The 25,077-nt window shown below is 50.9% G+C and overlaps 1 protein-coding gene across 1 annotated transcript in view; it reads left to right on the top strand.

The window, feature by feature from the left end:
* Positions 1–432: 432 nt before the first annotated feature.
* Positions 433–25,077, top strand: part of Col2a1 (collagen type II alpha 1 chain) — a 32,405-nt gene continuing 7,760 nt past the window's right edge. The window contains exons 1-39 of the mRNA XM_090355580.1: positions 433–517; positions 4,975–5,181; positions 6,638–6,654; positions 7,060–7,092; positions 7,192–7,224; positions 7,332–7,385; positions 7,544–7,645; positions 8,830–8,907; positions 9,541–9,585; positions 9,694–9,747; positions 10,146–10,199; positions 10,959–11,012; positions 11,630–11,683; positions 11,816–11,869; positions 12,121–12,165; positions 12,705–12,758; positions 14,471–14,515; positions 15,198–15,251; positions 17,053–17,151; positions 17,475–17,519; positions 17,616–17,714; positions 17,902–17,955; positions 18,280–18,387; positions 18,704–18,757; positions 18,844–18,942; positions 19,077–19,130; positions 19,476–19,574; positions 19,914–19,967; positions 20,303–20,356; positions 20,717–20,770; positions 21,182–21,235; positions 21,584–21,628; positions 21,775–21,873; positions 22,311–22,418; positions 22,722–22,775; positions 23,528–23,581; positions 24,190–24,243; positions 24,570–24,623; positions 24,915–25,022. Of these exons, the coding sequence (XP_090211706.1) occupies positions 433–517; positions 4,975–5,181; positions 6,638–6,654; positions 7,060–7,092; positions 7,192–7,224; positions 7,332–7,385; positions 7,544–7,645; positions 8,830–8,907; positions 9,541–9,585; positions 9,694–9,747; positions 10,146–10,199; positions 10,959–11,012; positions 11,630–11,683; positions 11,816–11,869; positions 12,121–12,165; positions 12,705–12,758; positions 14,471–14,515; positions 15,198–15,251; positions 17,053–17,151; positions 17,475–17,519; positions 17,616–17,714; positions 17,902–17,955; positions 18,280–18,387; positions 18,704–18,757; positions 18,844–18,942; positions 19,077–19,130; positions 19,476–19,574; positions 19,914–19,967; positions 20,303–20,356; positions 20,717–20,770; positions 21,182–21,235; positions 21,584–21,628; positions 21,775–21,873; positions 22,311–22,418; positions 22,722–22,775; positions 23,528–23,581; positions 24,190–24,243; positions 24,570–24,623; positions 24,915–25,022 (2,625 nt within the window). The remainder of the gene's footprint in view (positions 518–4,974; positions 5,182–6,637; positions 6,655–7,059; positions 7,093–7,191; positions 7,225–7,331; positions 7,386–7,543; positions 7,646–8,829; positions 8,908–9,540; positions 9,586–9,693; positions 9,748–10,145; positions 10,200–10,958; positions 11,013–11,629; positions 11,684–11,815; positions 11,870–12,120; positions 12,166–12,704; positions 12,759–14,470; positions 14,516–15,197; positions 15,252–17,052; positions 17,152–17,474; positions 17,520–17,615; positions 17,715–17,901; positions 17,956–18,279; positions 18,388–18,703; positions 18,758–18,843; positions 18,943–19,076; positions 19,131–19,475; positions 19,575–19,913; positions 19,968–20,302; positions 20,357–20,716; positions 20,771–21,181; positions 21,236–21,583; positions 21,629–21,774; positions 21,874–22,310; positions 22,419–22,721; positions 22,776–23,527; positions 23,582–24,189; positions 24,244–24,569; positions 24,624–24,914; positions 25,023–25,077) is intronic.

Here is a 25,077-nt window from a genome sequence, read left to right as displayed (position 1 = left end):
GGGCCTGGGCCGTTTTTGCGCCCCGCCCGATCAGGCCACTAAGGCACACTCGGGGTGGGGGGCGGGCAGCATGGCTCTCGACGGGGCGGGGCGGGCTGGGGGGGGGCGTCTGGTCCCGGCAGGTGCGGGCACTGGCCGGGCCCAGGCAGCTCGGGGGCGGGGTCTCAGGTTACAGCCCCGCGGGGGGCTGGGGGGCGGCCCGCGGTTTGGGCGAGTTGGCCAGCCGCGGGGGATGAGCGGGGCGCATATAACGAGCGCGGCTAGCGGGAGAGGACGCAGAGCGCTGCTGGGCTGCCGGGTCTCCCGCTTCCTCCTCCTGCTCCGAGGGCCTCCTGCATGAGGGCGCGGTAGAGACCCGGACCCGCGCCGTGCTCTTGCCGCCCTCGCTGCGCTTCGCCCGGGCCCCGGCTCTGCCAGGCCCCGCGGTGAACCATGATCCGCCTCGGGGCTCCCCGATCGCTGGTGCTGCTGACGCTGCTGGTCGCCGCTGTCCTACGGTGTCAGGGCCAGGATGTCCGTAAGTAGCCTCCCTCCCTCCCCCCACCCCTGCCTGCTTCCCTCCAGCGCATCCTTCCTTCTCTTCTTCCTCCTTCTCCTGCCCAGCTTGCTCGGCTCCGGAGCCCGTGGGTCCCTTAGCCTGGCTCCCAGAGTCGTCGCGCAGAGGCTTAGTTGCAGGGTCCGCAAAGCTCACCGAGCCGAGTTCTGCGAGTGCGGGGCTTGGGTCCCAGCGTCCTCCCGGCAGGTCGCCGCTGCAGTCCTCTGGGGAGCCGAGCAGGAATATTGAACTTGCAAAGGGTCGGATCCGGGAGGCTTGCGCATCGATGTAAACGCACATTGCCCCCCCCCCCACCAGCTTTAATAATTAGGCTCACAAACGCACAGCTCGCCTGGCCCAAGTATTTAGAGCCAGGCCAAACAAGGTCCTGGCCCTGGGAGACGCATCCGAGAGTAAATGTCTTGCAGCCTCATCCCGGGAGTCAAAGGCTGCGGGGATCAAAGTGCGGGGGGGGGGGGAGTTTGTCCTTTTGTCTTAACTTTTGATACTGGTGGACTGAAATCTGAGGCCACAAAGAAAAGCTCCCAAGAGGCGCTGCAGGACTCGATCGCCGTCTTGAATTCCCTCCCTCTCCTGGCTGGTCCAGGAGAGGCTGTAGAGATTTCCCATATAGGAGAGAGCTTCGGAAAGGTGAAAACGTCTCCAGGAGACCTGCCTCAAATCCCCCATGGGACTTCAGTGAGTTACTATGCTAAGTTTTGGGATCTCACTGAGCCAGACTCCGTGTGTGTGTGTGTGTGTGTGTGTGTGTGTGTGTGTGTGTCAGGAGAAGGGACCCAAAGAGTGGATTTGCTGTCACTGTTTCATCGGAATATAGAACATAGAAATGGCCCTTTCACAGTCTGGTCCAAAGGCTTTTCAGACCGCACCTTTTCACCTCCTCTTTTGGTAAAGTGCACCCGTCTGGGATTATATTCAGGACAAAACGAAGCCTGGAAAGTGTATTAGGTAGAGAGCATTTTTTTCCACGTGTTTGGGCACGTTTCCGAAGGCTAAGATTCCAGCCCTGTCTTTGTATATTACAGATTGTAAATCAATCGCAGGTGAAACTTTTTCTTTTTGGCAGCGGGGGGGGGGGGAAATCGCAGGAACTGGGAATCAGGTCTTTCTGTCTTAGAAAGTGCGTGCCTGCCACCAGGCTGTCGGTGGAGATGGTCTGCAGGCGGAAGGCCCTGGCGGGCTTTCCGTTCATTACCCCGCTGACCCCGGTGGGGGCAGGGCGGCCGCTCGGGGCGCACCAGCTGCCGGGCGGGCCTCGGGGGCCGGAGACGGACCGCGCCGGCCAAGGAAGCGCATTAAGAAAGTTGTGTTTTCTGGCCTTTGGATTCTGACTGACTATATTTTGGACCAAATTTTTTTTTTTTCAAATACAGCCCCTCCCCCAAAAGCTATCTCTGAGTGAGTAGTGGAATTAGCTGGATGACTAAAATAATGTACCCAAATTCCCCATCTGATATCAGAGCGCTCACTTCAGTGGCAGAGAGTTCTCACTAAGACATATTTCTTTCTTGGCAAGGAGTGAATTCCACAGCTTTTGGAACCCCAGACCGTTCACTCCGTCCCCAGCACCCCCTCCTCCTCCTGCACTTTGTGCCCCTGGTTCATCCGATTCCATAGACGTAGCCATCCCCAAACCCCCGCCCAGGGTCGGTGGACTCAAAGTGGTGACGCGAAGGGGGGAGGGGGTGGGCGCAGGCTGCGTGGACCTCTGGAATGTCAGAAACCTGGAGTCCACCACTCCCCTCCTCCCCATCTTTCCACGAGTTTGAGAAACTTCTTGGCCCACATCTTTGACCCACATCTGCATTTCGCAGCCTTCGCCTCCGAAAATGCCCCGGCTGGTGAGGGGGGGGGGGAGACCTCAATCCTCCTTTGTTTGCGTTGGGAGATTGGCAGCGATGGCTTCCAGATGGGGTTGAAACCCTGCCCGTATTTATTTAAACGGGTTCCTAGCGGAGACCTGTGAATCGAGCTCTGTATGAGCTCTAGAAAAGCCCCATTCATGAGAGGCGAGGTCCAGTGGGTTCCCCCGGACTCCCTGACACCCTCTCCCACAATGCGCCCTCCCCCCTTCACCCCACGCCCGCCAGCCGCTACCTCCCGGGCTCCAGCCCTAGGAGAAGCGGCGACGAAGCAAAAACAGTTCCCCGAAAGAGGTAGCTTTTTAATTGGCCTGCCACAAAGAGTCACTTATGCAGCGCGGCGGTAATGGGGGGAACCGGATCGGGCGCGCCGGGATGCTATCTGCAGCCCTTCTCCTGAGCCAGTCATGAGGGGTGCGGCGGGGGGGGGGGGTGGTCTCCCCGGTCCGCACCTAGGGGATCTAGTTACGGCTCCTCTCGGGGGCAGTCATTTAATTCCACTGTGGGGTGTGTGTGTGTGAATGTGTGTGAGTGTGTGTGTGTGTGCGCGCGCGCGCGCATGCCAATTCTGGGGCTTGAATTTAAGGCCTTGGAGCTGGGGCTGGAACCCAAGGCCTGGGAGCTGCCCCTGACTCCCCCCCCCCCCACTTAGGGCTAGCCCTGGAGCCACTGCTCCATTTCTGGCATTTTGATGATTAATTCGAGATAAGAGTATCAACGGATTATTTTTTCCTGCCAGGCTGGCTTGAAGCTATGATCTTCAGATCTCAGCCTCTTGAGTAACTAAGATGACAGGCAGGAGACACCCGTGACCGGCTTAATCGCACTTGTTTTTTTAAAAAACTCTTCCTGTGTCTGCTGATGAGTTGAGTCCAGAACCGTAGCTAAAAATCAGCCAGCCAAGCTCACACTCACTACGGAGGCCCTCTTGGGTGAGAGTAGCTCTTCTCAAGTCCACACTGGACACCATTAACTCACGCATCCCCCCCTTTTTTTTACCTTCCCATTGCCTGCATTCCACACCTCCAGCAATTTTGGCGGTGGGTGTGTCGCAGTAACTTCGATATTTTCCCTGGGACCCCACTATTCCACCCCACCCCACCACACACACCTTCGTCATGATGTATTTTGTTTAAAGAATAAATGGATTCTTCCAGTCTGAAAAGGAAAAGGAAAAGAAACCTTAAAAAGGTTTATCTTTAGATTTTTCACTCTCTTTAAAGAGCAATGGGCAGGCCCGATTTTCAGTCCACGCCCAGTGGGTCTGTTGCTCTGCTATTATTCATCTACTGTTGCCATTGCTTTGGGGATTTTGATGAGAAAAACAGCTCTGGGCGCTCCCTAGCACGTGGTGTGGGCTCTTCAGCCCTTGGCGCTCTGAGAAGAGCCCTTGTCAGCACAGGTTTCATCTGCAGCAGGAATTCCAGACAGCATGGCGCTGTGGAGAGGGACCGGTCCCTGCTTCCTCTAAGTCTGCATTCTAAGAGGCCAGACTGGCCAGTCTTAGTCCTGATCAGGCATTAAGGCTTCCTGCCTTCCAGATTAGGGTGCCTGGCCTCTATCTATGAGGAAGGGCTACAACTGGAGGTCAGCGCTTTGAGTCTTTGGTCCCAGCTTGGCTCTGGAGTCATCTTCCCCATGTGTTGTTTGAATGGGTCTGCCCCTTCCCTGGTTGGTCCTAGTCCTAACATATTTTACAGAATGGGAAAAGATCCTAATTGGAATTGCTTCTCATTTCACTGCCCTTCCCCATTCTGTCTTCATTTTTCTGGAACCTGGCTGTGACTTGATTCTAATTGTTGTGGGAAGAATTTTCAGCATTCCCTCTGAATGTTAGCTGACAATTGCAGTTAGCAAATTTCACAATTCCTAGAAGAAAGTAAAATGACCCTCTGCTCTTGGGCTACTGCATCTCTGTTCCCCCCCCCCCCTTTTCACTCCTTTCCTCTCTTGCTTTCTTTTTTCTTCCTTCTGTCCCTCCCTTCTTTCATTCCTTCCTTCTTCCGCTCCTTCCTTGTCTCTCCCTTCCTTCCATTCTCTTTCTCCTTCCCTTCTTCCTTTCTCCCTCCCTCCCTTCTTCTCTTCCTTCCTTCCTTCCTTCCTTCCCTCCTTCCTGCTGGGGATTGAACCCAGGGCCTTGCTAAGTAACTGCTCTATCACTGAGGTACATCCCAAGTCCATGTCTTCTCTCTCTTTTTTCTGTTCCTGTTCAGAATCATCTCCTCCCACTTACCTTTCAACTTGCTGTCTCTTGCAATAGTGCTTCCCCCTGCTAGATGGATATAGAGAATGAAATCCTGTAACTCCTCTTCACCTCGGGTTAAAAGTTTTACTGGTGAATGAACAGCAAGGCATATAATAAATTTTGTGGATTACAAAGAAGAATGAATGATGTTTCTGAAAGATAACTTCTATGTTTCATATTTCCTATGTGGTCAAGTCCCCATTCACCAGCATTTGAATGATGTCAAGTTGACGGCAACCTCTTTTTCTTTCTTTCTGGCTCCTGCCTCGCTTGTCCTTCACTCTCTGCTGCCCCTGCTCCACTGGGTGCAGAGGAGGCTGGCAGCTGTTTGCAGAATGGGCAGAGGTATAATGATAAAGATGTATGGAAGCCCGAGGCCTGCCGGATCTGTGTCTGTGACACTGGGACTGTCCTCTGCGACGACATAATCTGTGAAGATGTGAAAGACTGCCTCAACCCTGAGATCCCCTTCGGAGAGTGCTGCCCCATCTGCCCAGCTGACCTCGCCACTGCCAGTGGTTGTAATTTATTTATTTATTGTTCAACATAAATAAATTACTTGCAGCTGCAGCCAATACCCTTACATGGATGGCGGTCACCACCGCAAAGCAGTGGGGCTGCTTATCCATGAGATCCCAGCTGCCAGCACAGGAAGGAAAGGCTACTTCTCGTTTGCAGGGTGAAACTCAGAGTCTGGGGCACTGGAGGTGACTTTCTCCATCCCTTCCCTCCAAAAGATGCTTCTAGCACTGGGAAGAGAGATTCCATCTGTGAGAGTGTCTACTCTGAGACGATCACCTCTGAAAATTATTAGAGCCACAGTGGCAATCAAATGCTCTGTTTGGCCAAATCATGAGTGAATTTCTCCTCTGTTATTCACACCACGTCTTCTTTATGGAAGACCTTCAGGTGTTTATCTGTGGTCCTCAGTGTAGAGAAAAAGTTCTGCCAAGAATCAGAGGAGTCCAGGTTTATTGCTGAAGGGATGGGGAGGACACTGGTAATATTTTCTCACTGATTTTGCCTCCCTGGGAATCAACTGCCAATTAAAGCAAATTATCAAAGTATATTATATGTATGAATGGAAATTGCACAAAGAAAGTCCTTACTATGTACAGTGTAACCTATGCCACAAAAGGAAGGGAGGGAGGGAGGGAGGAAGGGAGGTTATTTAAGTATATAGACTCCAGAAGTTCAAGTAGTGAAGGGTAAGAGCCCTACTTGCCTGCCCTTTGGTGGGTAGTTAACTTCCCACGAGAACCAGTGCTGGTTCTGTATGCAGATGATTCCCTCCGTAGCATCTCTCTGCAGAGATGATACCACTCAATGTTCCCTTTCCATTTAACTAGGAGAGGCTAGTTTAAAAGAGAAGCGAGAAGTTGCCTTTCCCAAACACTTCCACAACACTGGCTAGCTTTGTCCAGACTCTCAGATCATTTCTGGGGGGCGCATGCCAGGGAAGTGTGGACAGTGTGGGAGTTTGCTGCTGGGCTGGGGGAGAGGCTTACTGACTGTGATGCTTTTGGTAACTCCTGTGTACTGCTGTTTTTTGTGCTTGCTTCAAGGAGATGCTGCTCTAATGTAAGACTTCCTAAGCCCCTTATTCTTCTGGGAGGGCTTTGGGTAGGGAAAGAGCTGCTGATCTCTGGGGGAGGGAGGCACACTGTATCTTCTATGTTTTCTTGGGAGGCGGGGCATGCACAAGGCTAATTTCCTTCTTGAGGTCTTCGTTTTCTCTTCATCCTGCCTTCAGTCTATTCTCATGTATTCTTCCTGCCTTTTGATAACAAAATCTGGGACCACCTCCATTTCTCATTGGGTCCTCAATAATTCCAAGATCACCATCACTCTTATACCTCCAACAAAGGGAGTTCAGTAGAATAATAGTAAATGTCTTATTCCTTCCTTGGTTGCATCCTTTATCCATTTTTGGTGTCTGATTGTTTCTATTTCCCCCCCTCTCTCCTCTTATAGGGAAACCAGGACCAAAGGTAAGGGGACCTTTTATTTTGCCTTTATTTTCTTCTTCAGAAGTAGGGGGAGGAGGGCCAGAAGTTTGGCCTAGCAGTAGAGTGCTTGCCTAGCATGCATGAAGACCCCAGTTCAATTCCTCAGTACCACATACATAGAAAAAGCCGGAAGTGGTCTATGGCTCAAGTGGTAGGGGTCTAGCTTTGAGAAAGCCCAAGCACAGTGCTTATGCCCTGAGTTCAAGCCCCAGGACTGGAAAAAAAAAGAAGCAGTAGGATGCTGATGCAGCCTGTAGCTCTTTCTTATGGGTATCAGAGTCTGTCCGTGGCAGTGGGCGCTTCCATAGTAGGGTTGCTGGACAAGGTTTTGTACTTGGAGCTGAATGTGTTTCTTCAGTCTAATCCTGTGAATATGTCACATTTCAGGGACAGAAAGGAGAACCTGGAGACATCAAGGATGTAAGTACAAATTGTTCTCTCCCAATGTGTACCTGCTGCCCTAACTGGTCATTTCCTGTGCACATGCTTTAACAGGGAACTTCTGTATCTCTCTCACAGATCGCAGGACCTAAAGGACCTCCTGGACCTCAGGTAAGAAAGGGAGGAATCCATTTCTCCATCCTCCTTTACTGTACCCAACTCTCTGATTTAGTGTCTCGTGGACACGCTGTCATTTCACCATTGTTGTTCACCTTCAGGGACCTGTAGGTGAACAAGGACCTAGAGGTGATCGTGGTGACAAAGGAGAAAAAGTGAGTAGATCTCAATGCTGCTTGACTTCAGTAAACTTCCCAGGTCCTCCATGGCCCAACCATGTGCCTGGCTACCTCCTTAAGAATCTTGTAGGGACAGAGGGGTTTTCCAGAAACACTGCCGCACACTTACGATGGCTTCCTCTCTTTCTACAAAGGGTTCACCTGGACCTCGTGGCAGAGATGGAGAGCCTGGAACCCCTGGAAATCCTGGGCGCCCTGGCCCTCCAGGCCCTCCTGGTCCCCCTGGCCTTGGTGGGGTAAGTGTCCTTACTTCCCCCTTTCTTCTGGCTGTCCCTCCAAAAATGTGGCTTCAAAATTGCTACTTGCATTTACCTGGCTGACTCCCAGGACTGCCAACAGTGTGTATATAGCCTGTCCGTGGGCTTCGCCCCCAGGCCTATAATTGGGTAGACTCACATATTAAGGCTGTTGTGTTAAGGGATGATTTTTTTTAACTCACTGGGTTCTGTAAAGAAAGTCTTCAGTTACCTGGGTTTCTGGCATCTGTCCCATGTGGTTGACGGATGGGTGGAGGGGCTTGAGGAAAGGATGACTGGTCACTTGTATTTCTCTGAAAGAAGAGTGACCACTGTCCTCAGGAGACATTTATTCTTGGTCCTTGCCAAGTACATTCCAAGTAACTATTCATTCTCATGAAAGAGTCCCACTGAGGGAAGGTGTGTGGCTGGTCGTGTTTGGAATCAAACCAGTCAATAAATTATATGATTGCTCAGTTCTTGCAGATTGGCCATTTTGATGTTTGCTATGTTTTAAATTCTTAAATAGGCTCACAGCCACCTACTACATCTCTTACTAAATTATTTCAAGACTGTTGACATTAGTCCTTTGCTGGACAGTAAAGTCTCAGAGAACAAAGAACACCTTTAATAGTGAGGCTTTAGTTATGGTTCTCTATGTATTAAATGGCAGGTGATATTTTAGAATATGAAATTAATTAGGTAGAAGCTGGGCTGCTGGTCGATCATGCCTGTAATTCTAGCTACTCAAGAGGCTGAGATATAAGGATTGAAGTTCAAAGCCAGCCCAGGCAGAAAAGTCCAAGAGATACTTACCTCAAATTAACTACAAAAAAAAGGAAGTGGAGTTATTGTTTAAGCAGTAGAGTGCTAATTAGTCATAAGCAGAAAAAGCTAAAGGACAATGCCCAGGCCTACACACACACACACACACACACACACACACACACACACACACACCTCTATGCTTCTCCAAAAAACCCTTCATCTCCCAGGGAAATGACTCTGCCACTGCCATACCCAAAATAATTTTTCAGGCATCCTTGCTGATTTGATCAATGCCTGCCTAGTTCCTAACAGGAAGAGACCATTGAGAAGAGTTCTTTCTCTCCAGATCTAGATTCGTAGCAAGTAGAGAAGACTTAGGCTATTCAGTTTCCTCATGTTGTTGGGTCAATTTGTAGAACTTTGCTGCCCAGATGGCTGGAGCATTTGATGAGAAGGCTGGTGGCGCCCAGATGGGAGTAATGCAAGGACCAATGGTAAGAAAAGACTCCAATTCTTTGCAGCCAACATGGCAGAAGGTGACCTTTACCAGAGCCAGAGAAATCTGACAATCTCTGTTTTGCAGCTAATTGCTTAGAGCAGCGGTTCCCCTTAGTTATGTAAGCCTTCCATTTAGTTAACCCAGAATATGTGGGTTGTAATGGTGATGGATGCCAGTTTTAATGATGCTCTGGAGTGACTTAAAGAATGAGGATGAAGAGATGCATAGAGCTGATGTGCTAGAAGGATGATTGCTGTTCTTCTTGGAATGAGAACTGAAGGATGTAGACAGCAACTACTGTTCCCCAGCGTCCACCAGACTTCCAGCAGGAAGTCTCAGTCCTGCAGCTCTGACTTGGCACAGGCTAAATGAAACTCAGACTTTAGTAAACATGGCCGTAGTCCAGAAGAAAGGGAGGCCAGCTTCGCGGTCTAAACAGCGCCTATAAATAAAAATAGATGGTTGTGTGAGGAGTGGGAAATGAGAGGGAGCAGCCAGAGTGGCCCCCCCTTCCCACAAAGTGTCTCCTTTGTCCTTTGTCTGGGCTTGGGGTTGGAAGACAGTGGTACGCAGGAGGCTACTGATAAAGCATGTCTGGTTAAAATTCTCATCTTCTGTTCCAACACAGGGCCCTATGGGACCTCGAGGACCTCCGGGACCTGCTGGTGCTCCTGTAAGTACTGGGTCTCTTCTCCTTCTCAGTATTGCAGACACTAGTTAAATCCTCTATATCTTGGCACCATTGATGGGGTCAACCTGATATTCCTGCTTGATTTTTAAGGGCCCTCAAGGATTTCAAGGGAACCCCGGCGAGCCTGGTGAACCTGGCGTCTCTGTAAGTATCCAGGAATCTACTCCAATTTGGGGAGGGGAGGGGGCTCTGATGACAATCCCACTGTCCCCTCCACTTCAGCTACTTTCCTCTCTTTGGGTGTGCCAGCTCTTTCCCACAGTTAGGTAGCTCAAGGGAGATTCAGATGTTACCCTTTAGCTATGGAAAATGTCTGGCAGAGAGCCCAAAGTGACATGGCAGTCCTGTCTGAGAGCTGCCCCGGCGTGTGCAGTCTGCCGTCTTCCACAATGACCTGAGTTGTACCTTTGCCCTGAGCCCTGCATCTTTCATCATATCAGGACATTGGCTTCTAAAATGACTACTCCTTCCCCCCAAGGTTTGTCCCCTGTTAGGTGTCTCCTCTTCCATCTCTCTCTTACATTCTCTTCCTTTGTTTGTAGGGTCCTATGGGTCCCCGTGGTCCTCCTGGCCCCGCGGGAAAATCTGGTGATGATGTAAGTGTGCCTGAGTAGTCAACAAGAAGAAATCTGGAGAGGGTGTTTGATAAGGTGGAGGTTAGGGGGTCATGGGGAGGCCCCAGGGTGGAGGCCATGGTGTGTCCACTTGTGACTAATCTTGCCAGTTCCCTGGGGACTAATTTGGGCCTCAATGAGAAGAAAAATAAGGGAAATATCATTGGCTCCAGGAAGGAAAAAAATGAAGAAATGAGGGGGGAAAGACCACCACAAAGGCAGAAAGATGTAGTGAAAGAAGAAGAAGAAGAAGAAGAAGAAGAAGAAGAAGAAGAAGAAGAAGAAGAAGAAGAAAAAGAAGAAGGGGAGGAGGAGGAGGAGGAGGAAAAAAAGCATTTTACAAATGCCTCCAACATTATCTCAATTGTAAATGAGTTAAGAGAGCCCAGCCTGAGTCAGGATGTCTATGGAGGATGCAAACAAAGTGGAAAGATGGGAGTTGGCTTTGTCAAGCCGTTGGCATGAATTACATGAGACATTCAAGTCTCTCAAGGTCAAGAACATGCTAACCGTGTTCTGCAGAGCCCAGGAGAGGACAGAAAAGCTTGCCAGGGAAGTCAGAGGCTTTGAGGACTGAAGGGCTTGCAAATGAATAAACTGACCCATGACAGCAGGCATCCATAGGAAATGCCCAAGAGGTGTAGGCAGGTAGGAAAAGCCATGAAAGGCCAGTGGAGAAAGGCAGGCCAGTTAGGCTAATATATCTTTTGAGGAAAATGAAGTATCTCTTTCTCCTTTCAGGGGGAACCTGGAAAACCTGGAAAACCTGGTGAAAGAGGCTCTCCTGGCCCTCAGGTAAAGCTCTACTTTTCCTAGACTGACACATCTTTCCCAGATTCACCTCATACTATTCATTAGTTCAGTTGAAAACAAAGTACTGCCAGAAGCTGGTGGCTCATGTCTGTAATGTTAGATACTCAGGAGTTGGAGATCTGAGGATAATGTTTCAAAGCCAGTCTGAGCAGGAGAGGTCATGAGACTTATCGCCAATTAGCCAACAAAGAGCCTGAAGTGGAGCTGTTGCTCAAATGAAGAGGGCTAGTATTGAGAAAAAAAAAAAAAAGCAACGTGATAGCTCCCAGGCCCTAAGTTCAAGTCCAAGTATTCTCTCTCTCCCTCTCTCTCTCTCTCTCTCTCTCTCTCTCTCTCTCTCTCTCTCTCTCTCTGTTCCTCCCTCACCCCCCTTTCTCTCTGACATACACATCCTGATGCCTTTATGCTTGAATCGTGTTTGTGAAAGCACATGTTATGGGATGCACCGGCAGTGGGCCTGGGTTTGGCTTGATGAGGATCCAGGTACCAGAATGCACATCCCATTCTGGTGGCCCCAGTGAGCCAGCTCTGTAGGGTCTCCAGGCAGCCCTCATCTCCCATCCTACTGTGGCCCTGAGTGTCTCTCCTTTGTATTTCAGGGTGCTCGAGGCTTCCCAGGAACTCCAGGCCTCCCTGGTGTCAAAGGTCACAGAGTAAGTCTGATGGATGAGAGTTTTGGGAGGGCAAGGGCCGTCTAAGGGAGAGGAATCATTTAAAGGCATGTGTATTCCTTTCTCTTTGGATCCCCCAAAGTGTTATTGAATGCTCTCTCTCTTGTTCCTTAGGGTTATCCAGGCTTAGATGGAGCTAAGGGAGAAGCTGGTGCCCCAGGTGTGAAGGTAAGAGGTGGTAATGGAGGATGGAGGTGCTTTCAGACTGATATTAAAACATCCTGTGTGTGAACATCCAGATAAACAGCAGGCCCCAGAGTTTGAAAAATTGTCCTTTCCAGAACGAAAGTTGTATTGTGTCAATATTAGCTGAATTACCCCCATTTTTTAGTGGATTCTTTAATTGATGTTCTAGAGACTAGAACCCAGAACATTGACCTGTGCTTCCTTCACCCCCCCTCCCCACCCCGCTACTACAGGGAGAAAGTGGATCTCCTGGTGAAAATGGTTCTCCAGGCCCAATGGTGAGTATGAATGCTACTTGCATACAGAAAGGCCACCAGACATGTTACGTTCCTAACACCTGTCAGACAGCTGCACTAACATTAAAGCTCCCTTTCTGCAGGGTACATATTCAATATTGTCAATCTGATCTGATGATGATGAGCCAAAAAAGAATGTAGGAGATGGGAGGTGGCATAAGATTTTTACCAGCTTTTCCTTGTAGTAAGAAATAGTCACACACTTAAGCATGCCTCCGTTCTTAAAAATTCTCAACATTTGGGAGAGGTCCTCCATTATAAGACACAAGCTATACCTGTAACCAGATTTCCCAGATGTAGCAAGGAAGCACACATGGATTCTGCCTGGAAGAAAACTGCATGCTTTGCCATTGAGCATAGTGGCTGGGCCAGGAAGGAAGCACCTTGAGGAGTTGCTTGTTTTTGCCTACTGGGTGTGGCAGGCTCACCTTCTGCATCCGGGAAGGGCCTTAGGTAGAAGTCATCACAGAGAGCCCTGTTGAAGCAACTCATACTTTGGGCTGGGCTGGTGTGTATTCCAGGGTCCCCGAGGCTTGCCTGGCGAGAGAGGACGGACAGGCCCTGCTGGTGCTGCGGTAAGTCATCGACAAACCAGATGCCTAGATTATAGGTTAGTTCTCGTCTCCTTCCCATTTTACAGAAGAGGAAATTGAGGCACAGAAAGATAACCAACTTAACACCAACGCTACTCTGATTCTGCAGACTTCTAGTTAATAGGGGAAATTACAAGTGGCAGGCAGTAGAGGGGCCAGGTGCCTCATGGAAGTGGTTAGCTTGGTTCCTTTGACAACAGAGAGGTCTTGTAGGTAACTGGTCAGGTAAGTAATGTGATAAAAAACCCTCTTTTAGAAAGATTATGCTTTGTCTTGCTTCTATATCCAGCCTCCTAAGCTCAGAGCTTAGGTCCTTTCAAGGCTGGCCAAGTGAAATCAATTTCATTCCATGGTACTGCTTTTAGACCATGTATCTCTTTGGCAGAAATTTCCCCCTTTATAGCAGATTAATGAAACAACAAGCAGACGTTGTCTCTTATTTGTCAGCTAGAGTTGCCAAAGTGCCTTGCTTCAGGTTTACTTTCTGTGAAAGGAGGATGAGAGGGCTTTGGGTCTGCCAAGAAACATGGCACTTCTACAGATTAGCCAGATGCTGGCCTGGGGCAAGACAGCTCTCTTCTGTACACGCCCAGCCTGGCTCTCTGTAGGCCAATCCGTGGAGAGAAACATGCTCCAGGGCCTCCCCAAGAACACAGTTTCCTGAAGTAGCAGAGAAAGGCTGCAGGAATATGGGGGTGGGGGGTGATGGTTTCTCTACCAGTTCTTTGGTTAAGTCTCGTCTTGCTTTATGGGTGACTGCAAATCTGGAGAATCTCTGTCAGGACAAAGGGACCTTATCCAGTGATGGACTGAACTTGTGCAAGGCATCCTTCTTTGCCTGCTGAGGGGGGGCAGAAACCAGTAGTCAGGGCTCAGCTGGGTAATGGTCTCTTCCTAGACTACTAGGTTTCCTACATTTGGTCCCAGGCCTAGCTGTGTTCAGACAGATGGCTCCTGCATTGGGGTATAGTTTCCTAGATCATATGGGTTCCCTGAAAGAGGATCTAGGGTGTACTCACCACAGATGGAAGGAAGCCTTGAAGCATAAGCCCCATTGAGAAGAAACTGGCAATATTTTCCTGGCTCTGGAAAGTGAAATCTCCCAGGCCTGAGCAAGATCTCAGGCATAGCTCTTGGACCATAGCTAGGGCGTTGTGATTCCTCATGGAACTGCTTTCTGTATCGGTGGGAGGAAAACATAAATATGTTTGTTTACCTTAAGAGCAGCTTATCTGAATCAGAGCACAGAGGAAAGATGGATAGAGCTCTCAGCCCAGCCTTAACCACGAAGGGTAACAAGGCTTGTTGTACACAGGCAGCTAAATGCCAGAGATGGGCTGCTTCTTAGCTATTATTTCATTTGTCTTTTGTCCAGTTCAAAATCTCAGTGATAATGCAGGCATGAAGTGAGGGCTATTTGAGGTCTCAGCTGAAGTTTGGGAAATGTTGGCATTGTTGGAAAATTACCTAAGCTTGTTAACCAGGAAAGCCAGCCCACTGATCATCTACCTGTACAGATGTCACAAGGGCTCGTGCAATGGACTCTCCTGTAGCTTATGCTTTGTCCTTCTCCTAGTCCAGGGCCACTGGGCACAGTCTCCCCATCTTTGTTTTTCTTAGGGTGGGCTGCAGAGAGACATCTGAACCTGTGGGTGCCTTTCACATGATTTGCTTCTTTCCCTTTTTGCTTACAGGGAGCTCGGGGCAATGATGGACAGCCAGGCCCTGCTGGACCTCCGGTAAGTACATTGCATCCACTGTAGTCATTCGCTCACTCTTGTTAAGCAAGCCACACAGGCTTTATGCCATCCTTGGGGCAGCTGCAGAAGCAAGTGCCCCAAATGAAAGGGAGGAAGGGGAAGGATGTTTCTTGCCCTTATCCATAATGAGCGTTGGAGCTTTGCTTTTTTTTTTTTTTGGCCACCCTTTGAAATAGTCATTTTGAGAAGGGAAGTCAGAGAAATGTCCATTCTCACCTCATTGTGCTGGGTACCAGTGACTCACACCTGTCTTCCTAGCTAATATAGATGGCTGAGATCTGAGGATCGTAGTTCAAAACCAGCCTGGACAGAAAAGTTGGTCAGATTCATTTCCAATTAATCAGTAAAAAGCTGGAAGTAGAGGGGTGGCTCACATGGTGCAGTACCAGCCTTGAGCAAAAAAAGCTTAGGTCAAGTCCCAGTACATCCATTCTTACCATGCGTATAGTTAGAAACTTTCTTTGTCTTGTAAAGAGAGGCAGAGCAAGGCATTTTCTCGACCTCCTGCAGCAAGCAATGTTGGGGGGGCAATCTGTGTCTAGGATAATAGAGACAGAGTGAACTGAGGAAGGAGTGAGGGGTGGGGAGTGTTTCATTTGGGGGGACTGGGGAGATTCTACCTGGATTTAGCATTCACTTCTGTACCCCTTCTTCTCTCCAGGGTCCTGTCGGTCCTGCTGGTGGCCCTGGCTTTCCTGGTGCTCCTGGTGCTAAGGTAAATGCCCTGCTCAACAAGTTGGGAAGTCTTGGGGAGATGGGAAGGAGCCTGTCCACCCTGGGGCAATCCTCTGACCACTGTGGTCCCCCCACTCATTTCATTGGGACTCAGTTCAGACAAGGAAGAAAAACTGGCTTTCCTGGATTCCCCAGCTGGCTATAAGATGGCTATGACAGAGACTGGAGGTCCCATTATAGGGTCAGGGTGGGGAAGGTGACAGAAGATGAGATTTTAGAGGCAGCAGAAGACAGGGAGGGAAAGGACAAAGAATCTAAAAGCTAGGGAGACCCAGGAGGAGTAGGAGCTGGAAATGGGTAGGGGAAGAGGGTATGGCGGGGGTAAGGACATGGTCCCTTGTTTCCTTCTGTCCCCCTATGTTTCTGCTTCACTTGGGGTGCTGGGCTCTTCCAATCTTTGGAATGGAGTTTTTCTAAGGATTAATAGAGGCCAGTGGGAGGCCAGCCAGTTCAGGCAAAAGGCCCCTTTGCCCAAGAGGGATTTCAGTGTCCCTGAGCATGAATAAGGAACTTCCATGCGTTACTGGCATCAGGTTGCTTTTCCCATTCTGGGGGTTTCTATGGTAACCAGACAGTGCCTAAGTGCCCCCCCCCCAAGCCGAGAGAAGGAGACCCATTGTGAAGAGGAACGGGGAAGGTGAGGGGACCTGACCTTTAGAAAATAATAATTTACAAAAGTGGAGCAAGAATGTTGAGGAGAAACCTGAGGAGGCTCTGCCCTCTCTCCAGGTCAGTAGTTCTTCCCCGGGAGATTCCATTGAGAGAAACCAAGTCTGTAACTTTTAGGAAAGATAAAAAATAAAAATAAGAAAGCAAAAGTAATTTTTGCCAGGAGCTGCCAGAAACCACACAGCGAATTTATCTGTCCCAGCTTGCTTCTGCCCTGACTTTCTGGCACTTCAAATATGCTTCAGCCCAGAGCCTGAGGTCACACTGATGGCCCAGGGGTAAGGCAGAAGCAAAGCAGAGGCTGTGAGCCGTGACAGGAAGCAGAGAGCCAGGTGACTGGACATTTACCTTTGGCAGCCTCTGTTCCCCCATTGTATAGAAAAATAAGCCAGGAGCTGGTGGCTTATCCCTATAACCCTAGCTGCTCAAGGGACTGAAATCTGAGGATCACATTCAGGCCAGCCAGGCAGGAAGGTCCACAAGACTCTTATCTCCAATTAACCACCGCAGAAAAAGTGGGAATAGAAGCGCAGCTCAAGTGGTAGAGCTCCAGCTTTGAGAAAAAAAGCTAGAGGACAGTTCTTGAGTTCAAGACCAGTACAGGCACAAGAGAAAGAAAGAAAGAAAGAAAGAAAGAAAGAAAGAAAGAAAGAAAGAAAGAAAGAAAGAAAGAAAGGGAGAGAGGAGAGAAAGAAGGGAGCAAGGGTAAGGAAGGGGGAAGAAAGAAGGAAGGAAAGAAGAGAGGGAGGAAGGGAACGAGGGAGGGAGGGAGGGAGGAAAGAAGAAGGAACTAGGAGGAGGAGGCAGGAGAGATAGCGGTATCTGCCGTGCCCATGTTGCCCAGTCCATCTGTTCATTATCTTATGGCTCCTTGGTTCAAATCCAACTCAGTCTTTTCTGGTAAGTTCTGGCAGAGCCAGCAGAGTGCCCATTGCTAAAACTAAGCAGGCTACCATACAATTGTGTGTCTAGACAAGATGAAGATAGAGAAGGCAGGACAATGCATGCCCATCCTCGGTGTCCTATGCAACACATGCGGGGCCATTCACACAGCTGGCCCTTTAAGATGTGTGCCTTTCCCCCCTCCCCTCATCCTCTTGATCTCTTTCCAGGGTGAAGCTGGCCCTACAGGTGCCCGGGGTCCTGAAGGTGCTCAAGGTCCTCGAGGTGAACCTGGCAATCCTGGGTCCCCTGGACCTGCTGGTGCTTCTGTAAGTGAAGCTCTGCTTTGGCCTGGGGGTGTGTGGGGTCCGAGGTCTGTGATCTTGGCCTTTCTAGATAGCATGCAGCCCTCTAGGGGAGGGCAGGTGCCTGGTCATTTTTATTTTGGCTTAACGACTGCCCTCTACCCTCTGGGCATGTTTCCTTCTATTCTCTGCTTCTTCTGGAAGCATGCTGCAGGAATATCCCTGAAATGGATGGCACTTGTCTCCAGTCCCTAATCTGGGGTCTGGAGGACTGGGAGAGGGTTAAAGATCATCGATGCCTGCGTCTTTTACAATGATTCTCCCCCCTCTCCGGTCTTCTTGTTCAGGGTAACCCTGGAACAGATGGCATTCCTGGAGCTAAAGGATCAGCTGTAAGTGCTCCCCCTGGGCTTTTCCTCAGGTAAGCTCAGTCCTTCCTTGTCCTGAACTCCTCTTCTGACAATATGCCCTTCTGTTCACCCTGCCAGGGTGCTCCTGGAATTGCTGGTGCTCCTGGTTTCCCTGGACCCCGTGGCCCTCCTGGCCCTCAAGGGGCAACTGGCCCTCTGGGACCCAAAGGTCAGACGGTAAGAACCCGACGAGAACTCTAGAGCTCCAGCCGCCTTCCGGCAGTCAGACCCCCAGTCTCCCTCCTTAGCTCTCTTGCCCCAGCTCACCCAGTGTGCTCTGAAGGCATCTCTAACAAGACTACTGGAGGCGGGAGGCTCTGGGGAGAGAATTCAGGATGACCCCCTGCCTCTGTCTTTCATTTAGGGTGAACCTGGTATTGCTGGCTTCAAGGGTGAACAGGGCCCCAAAGGAGAACCTGTGAGTATTACCCTGCAGACCCTTCTCTCCCCTTTGTCTGTTTTAGGGCGCAGAGAATCCCTCAGTCCAGTCCCTCCTCCGTCCCTTTCCCATTATACCTGGAGGAGGAAGCATAAAGGGACTCTAGGACCCGAGAGAGTTGCTCCCAGATTGATTCATTTCTATTATTTTGCATTATTTCTCTCTTTGGCCATGTCTCTTCTTTCGTGGCTGGTCCTATTATGGTCCTCTGTTTTACCCAATTGCCCTAGTCCTTTGTTCAGGGGCCAGTGTGTGCCCCAGGGCCAGGTGAAGACTCACGACTTTCTTTGGGTTCATCCATAGGGTCCTGCTGGCCCCCAGGGAGCCCCTGGTCCTGCTGGTGAAGAAGGCAAACGAGGTGCCCGTGGAGAGCCTGGTGGTGCTGGGCCAATTGGTCCCCCTGGAGAAAGGGTAAATAGACAAGGAGCCACTCAACTCACAAGTCCAGTCTATGGTCTTGTGGCTCGGTGGTCTTGCCAAGGTTTTTCTAGCCAGTTTTCTCTTCTCTTCTCCACCTACTCTCAGGAGAATAGCTAGGGTCCTAGTCTATCTAGATGAGGCAAAGCAGTGAATGCCTTCTCAGAATGGTGGAGACAGGGCCTAAGAAATGAATGGCTCTGAATCTCACAGAGATTGTAGCCGGTGGGTAGATGTGATGGACTCCTTCCCAGCTTGATTTGATGAGAAGCCGTGGTCACTCACCGACTCCTTCCTTCTTCTCCTCCAGGGTGCCCCTGGAAACCGAGGTTTCCCAGGTCAGGATGGTCTGGCAGGTCCCAAGGTGAGTGGGGAAAAAATGGGAATGGGCTTTTCCTTGCACTCCTGATTAGAGGATCTCTCACTGACTCCCTGTTTCCTGTGATGTAGGGAGCCCCTGGAGAGCGAGGGCCCAGTGGCCTTGCTGGCCCTAAAGGAGCCAATGGTGACCCCGGCCGTCCTGGAGAACCTGGGCTTCCTGGAGCCCGGGTAAGTAGGGAAGCTGCTACTCCTCTTGGCTTCAGACTCTGAGAAGAGGCTCAGACCTTTCCCATCGCTCCCTCCCTCCCTCCTGCAGCCTGCACTGTTCCTGACGCCGCCCTTCTTTTCTCTCCCACATAAAGGGTCTCACTGGTCGCCCTGGTGATGCTGGTCCACAAGGCAAAATTGGTCCTTCTGTAAGTCCATCATTTCAGGGATGCTGGGAAGGGGAGGTGGGTGGTATCTTTGGGGGAGGTGATGGGAAGAGAGACAGGAATTTGGGCAAAGGCACCCTGGAGTTGTATAACTTTTGAGATGATAGATTCTGGGGACAGGTGTATCCTGGATGGTTTGAGCCTCTCCCAGGAGGAAGGCCAGGCCTAGCATGCATTCTCAGAGTGGGCTTTCTGGGCTGAGCAGTGCCTTATAACATATGGGCCCATGTGTGCAGTATGTGCTTAGTCAGAGCCTGGGTCAGTCCTAGATGACCGAGAGATGTAGTTACGTGGTCCCTGTTCTGAGTACAACATCCTCTCTTTCAGGGAGCTCCGGGTGAAGATGGTCGCCCTGGACCTCCGGGTCCTCAAGGAGCTCGTGGACAGCCAGGTGTCATGGGTTTCCCTGGCCCCAAGGGTGCCAATGTAAGTGGTTATTCTCTCTTCTGGTTCCTTTTGATGTGGTACTGCTTCCTTCCTTGCTCCTTGAAGAGAAGGCTAGTTAGGAACAGTGAATCTGGGGGTAGGGGTGAATGAGATTTCTGTGCCATGGGTAGCTCCGGCCTGCGGGAATACATATAATCTGGGAGACCCAGAGCCCACTAGAGGCTTGGGATACCACAGCTATAGCATTATATCTTGAGGCAGCATTTAATGGCTTGGTTGCTTCTAAACACAAAAGAGGCTGCTTGCTATTGACTGCCCCAAGCTTGCTGTACCCCTTTGCCTGCCCGAAATCTCATTATCATTTCCTCTTTTCTTTAGGGTGAGCCTGGTAAAGCTGGTGAGAAGGGACTGCCTGGTGCTCCTGGTCTTAGGGTAAGTACCCTGCCCTACACATCACCCAGGACTTGGTGTGGGCTTGACATCTACAGGGGACATAGAATGGCCTTTCTCACTGGGGTCTTCAGATCCTTGGTTAGCAAGAGTTGATTCCTGTGGCTGAGTCCATGTTAGGTCTGGACCCAAGGAACCTCTGCTGCTATGGGGAAAGCTGAGGGAAAATGTCTGATAGCAGGGCAAACGGGTGAGAATGGAGCTCACTGGATTCTGCAAATCCTGTATCAAAAGTGCTTCTGCCTAGTGCCCAGGAACTGTGGGACCTGAAAAAAAGAAGCGTCGCATCATTATAGCACCTTTTCCTCTGACTCTAGGGTCTTCCTGGTAAAGACGGTGAGACTGGTGCTGCAGGACCCCCCGGCCCCGCTGTAAGTACTGCCTTCCAGGCCTCTCATAGGGTTGACCCTGTGGGCAGGGGTTGGTAGAAGCAGGGAACCTCAGCCCCGTCCAGTAAGGGAGCTTACAGACGTGAACTTGGGCTGATCCAGGATGTGAGAGTCATCCCAAGCTGAAACAGGGTGTCCCTGCAAACAGTGGGGACCGGGAGCCACCCTGGTGGGTTGACGGGAGAAGGCGTGAATACACTCGGAGGGGCAGTGCAGGCATCTGCCCTGTCTGTCTTGCTGACCATTGAGACACCTACAGGCGTGGTCCACAGATTCTCTGGAGCAGTTGCTCTGCTCACTCCCCACCCCTCTTCACACCCCCCCCTTTTTTTTCCTCTGCAGGGACCTGCTGGTGAACGAGGGGAGCAGGGTGCTCCGGGACCATCTGGGTTCCAGGTAGGTGGCCAGACCGAGCTCTCTGTCTAGTCCTGTCCCATGCCCACACCTCTCTAGCAGCAGCAGGCACAGGGCCCATTACTTTTCTTTTTCTTTTAATTTTGATACTTGGATTTGAAGCTTTGAGCTTGCTAGGTAGGCTTTTCCTTTCCCTTCCTTCCCTTCCTTCCTTCCTTCCTTCCTTCCTTCCTTCCTTCCTTCCTTCCTTCCCTCTCCCTTTCTCTGTCTGTCTGTCTGATACTTGCATTTGAACTGAAGGTTCTCCACTCTCATGGGCCATCTCCCTCTGGTGAGCTTTTCTTCTCCCTGGCTGTCATGGCTGCCTCCTTTAGGTTTATCTTCACGGGACTTCACTAGAGGGCTAGGGAAACACACTCACCCCTTTCTAACATGCATCACTTTGGATTTCAGGGACTTCCAGGCACTCCTGGTCCCCCAGGTGAAAGTGGCAAACCAGGTGAACAGGTAAGCACAAAGTTCTTTGAGCATGCAACCTTTTTTGGCTGGTGTCTGGAAGACAAGGGCAAGAGGGCTCCTGGGGCCATGTGTGGGTGGGAATGTCTCTCGCCTGTTGCAGCTCTCCACTGTTGGTCATCTGAGCTCCTCCCTCCCTCCCTCCCTCCTTCCCTCCCTCCCTCCCTCCCTCCCTCCCTCCCTCCTTCCTTCCCTCCCTTCCTCCCTCCTTCCCTCGTTCCCTCTCCCTCCCTCCCTCCCTGAGGGACCCTCAACCCCTGCTGAAGGGGTGCTGAGGGCGGACTATTCTAGGACCTGGGACATGCAGCCTTCGCTCTCACATCGTTCTTTGTCATCTAGGGTATTCCTGGTGAAGCTGGAGCCCCTGGCCTCGTGGGTCCCAGGGTGAGTATCTCACTGGCCATTGCTGGGGAATGTTCCTGAGCTCTCTCAGGGCATGTCCAACCCCACAGCCCTCCCTGGGGAAGGTGGGGCTGAGCTCCCCTCCCTGTCTTCCTGGCCTGATGGCTCCTTGGTGACGTTTGCTACAGGGTGAGCGAGGTTTTCCAGGCGAACGTGGCTCTCCGGGGGCCCAGGGTCTTCAAGGTTCCCGTGGTCTTCCTGGCACTCCTGGCACGGATGGTCCCAAAGTAAGTGAGGCTGAGTCATCTGAAGGGGTCTTTCTGGGCAACTCTGGGAGACCCTGAGGGCAAAGGAGGGGGGCTCAGGAGGGGTGAAGAATAACAGAGGTGAGTGGAAGAGGGCACTGGAGCAGGGTGCCGATAGCTCACCCCTGCAATTCTTACTATTCAGGAGGCTGTTATCTGCTGGTAGTTCAAAGCTAGCCTGGGCAGGAAAGTTTGAGACTTATCTCCAATTAACCACCAAAAAGCTGGAAGTGGAGCTGTGGCTCAAATGGGAAGAGTAGCAGCCCTGAACACAAAAGCTCAGGGATAGAGTTCAAGCCCTAAGATGGACACACACACACACACACACACACACACACACACACACACACACACCCCCCATACAGATGGCACTGGGAGAGGTGTTGCCCACCACAAACTTCTCTTGCCTCCCACTCTAGGGTGCGTCTGGCCCCGCTGGTCCCCCTGGGGCTCAGGGCCCTCCAGGTCTTCAAGGAATGCCCGGGGAAAGAGGAGCAGCTGGTATTGTTGGACCCAAAGGAGACAGGGTAAGTGCCAGGGTTAGTGTGCCTCTTCCCCAAACCACAGCCTTGCCACCTCCCTGTCCCTTACTCCCTGCCATCTGAAGTGAAGGTCATGGTTATCCCTCCTTGGGGAACTTGGAGACCCTCTCTGTCCAAAGCTCTCTTCCCCATTCTTATATCTCCTATCACACCTTGCCAGTTGCCCTGAGACCTCAGTAAACCCCTGTTGGCCAGAGACTGAGGTCTTGGGCCAGAGCCATTTGTGGGGCTGAGCTGGCCGAGGGCTCTGGAGTGCACCCCTGAAGTATCTGGTTTCTTTTCTTCCAGGGTGACATTGGTGAGAAAGGCCCTGAGGGAGCCCCTGGAAAGGACGGTGGACGAGTAAGTGACTGCTAGTTGTCAGCCCTGGAGATTAGGGTGAGGATGGACACAGGGAGTCCCATGAGGGTCTAACGCTCAGAGGAGAGGACTGGAAAAGCACAAGGACTTCACTGTCAAAACTGGGAACCAAGCCAGGGGTCTGATGGTTCCAGCCTGTAATCCTAGCTACTGTGGAGATCTGAGGATTATGGTTCAAAGTCAGTCTGAGCAGTCTGTGAAATTCTTATCTCCAATTAACCACCAAAAAAAAAAAAAAGCCAGAAGTGAGCCAGGTGCAATGGCTCACACCTGTAATCCTAGCTACTCAGGAGGCTGAGAGCTGAGGATCACGGTTCAAAACCAGCCCAGGCACTAAGGAACGCTTATCTTCAATTAATCTCTAGAAAATGGGTACTGTGGTTCAAGGGGTAGGGCAGTAGTAGCCTTGAGCTGAAGAGTTCAGGGACAATGCCCAGGCCCAGAGTTCAAGCCCCATAACTGACCAAAAAAAAAGGCAGAAGTGGAGCTGTGGCTCAAGTGGTAGCTCATTAGCCTTGAGCAAAAAAGAGACAGAAGTCAGGCCCTGAGTTTCAAGGCTAATGATTGGCACAATAAAATAAAAACCAAATAAAAGCAAACCTGAGGCCCAGACAATGAAAACTCTGAGTACCTTGGAAGAGTTCAACTAGGTATGGGGTCCTTAGAGTTCTGCAGAGCCCTGTGTGCCGGTTTCCACTTTCCTTGCTCCTCTCACTTCTGCCTTCTCCCTCCAGGGTTTAACTGGTCCCATCGGTCCCCCTGGCCCAGCCGGTGCCAATGGCGAAAAGGTAAGTTGTGCCTTAACCTCCTCAGCCTCCCCAGAAAGCCCGTTCCTCATCCACCACCACTCTCCTGCCACTGGAACAGCAACTGAGCAGCTGTGGGGGGGGGGGGGTGGAGGGGAGGGATCTCTTAATAGTGGAGCCTTTGGCTGTGGGTTCTGTTGGGCAGGGCAGCTAGATTGGAGTAAAAAAGCTGTGAAGAAAGCCAGATGGCTCATGCCTATAATCCTAGCTAGTAAGGAGACTGAGATTGGAGGATCTAGGTTCAAAACCAGTCAGCAGACAAATCTGTGAAAAACTCATATCTCCGATGAACCACCAAAAAGCCAGAAGTAGAGGTATGGCTGAAGTGGTAAAGTGATATCCTTGAGGTGGAAAAAAGGCAAGCAAGAGCAAGAGTCCCTGAGTTCAAGCCCCTCTTCACACACACACACACACACACACACACACACACACACACACACACACACACGTGTGCGCGCAGCTGCAGCGGCTGTAGAGGTGGCCAAAACAAACAGGAAAAAACAGGCTAGGAAGGGGTGGGGACCAGGACCCCACTCTGATCCCTGATCTTCTCCACTCATCCTTGATCTTCTCCTCATACCCTCAACTAGGGAGAAGTTGGACCTCCTGGACCCACTGGAAGTGCTGGCGCTCGAGGTGCCCCGGTGAGTATCTGTGTCTCTGAGCTCGACTGGTCCTGGGCTCCTAACCAGGAAGCCATTTCTGCTTTCAGCTTCCTTATTTGGGCCTGGGGTGGGAGAGAGATAGGAAAGCATGAAAGAACTCCTCTGGGCCTGGGATGTAGTCAGGAAGTAGGGCCTTGGAGCCCAGGAAGGCTTTCCACTCTGGACTCAGATCATTTCCAGATGCTTCCTTAATGGGGGTGACCGGACACCAGGCTGGGTTTGACACAGAGCTCTGATCTATGCCTGGGGGCTCACAGGAGCAGGCAAGCAGCAGGGCTTAACTTCTCTTTAACTTCTTTGCACAGGGTGAACGTGGGGAGACTGGTCCCCCTGGACCTGCTGGATTTGCTGGACCTCCTGTGAGTATCTATCACCCTACTTCTACCTCCCCGAAGGCACCCTTCTAAGCCTATAGGGAAGGCAGAGAAAGGAGAGTTCACGTGGCAGAAAAAATGTACTCTCTCCCTCTCTTCTCACATGTTTCCAATATGAATATACCAATCCTATCTCAGATCACATTTGAAGGCCCAGGGTAGAGACAAACAGACAGAGAGACAGACACAGAATCTCTGGCCATTTTTCTTTTTGGGAGGCAGAACTGTGGGTATATGGTTAGTCCCTCCTTCATCTGACCCTTCTTCCTGTTACAGGGTGCTGATGGCCAACCTGGTGCCAAGGGTGAGCAAGGAGAGGCTGGACAGAAAGGTGATGCTGGTGCCCCTGGCCCTCAAGGTCCATCTGGAGCTCCTGGACCTCAGGTGGGTGGAACTGAGGCAGGATTGACTGAGCAAGAGGAGACAGCAGGCAGATTTA

This window comes from Megascapheus bottae, chromosome 2 (assembly GCF_031878675.1).
Source record: "Megascapheus bottae isolate mThoBot1 chromosome 2, mThoBot2.hap1, whole genome shotgun sequence".
In the NCBI taxonomy this organism is placed as follows: domain Eukaryota; kingdom Metazoa; phylum Chordata; class Mammalia; order Rodentia; family Geomyidae; genus Megascapheus; species Megascapheus bottae.
Note: the sequence above shows the minus strand (reverse complement) of the source record. Positions and strands in the feature narration are given on the sequence as shown.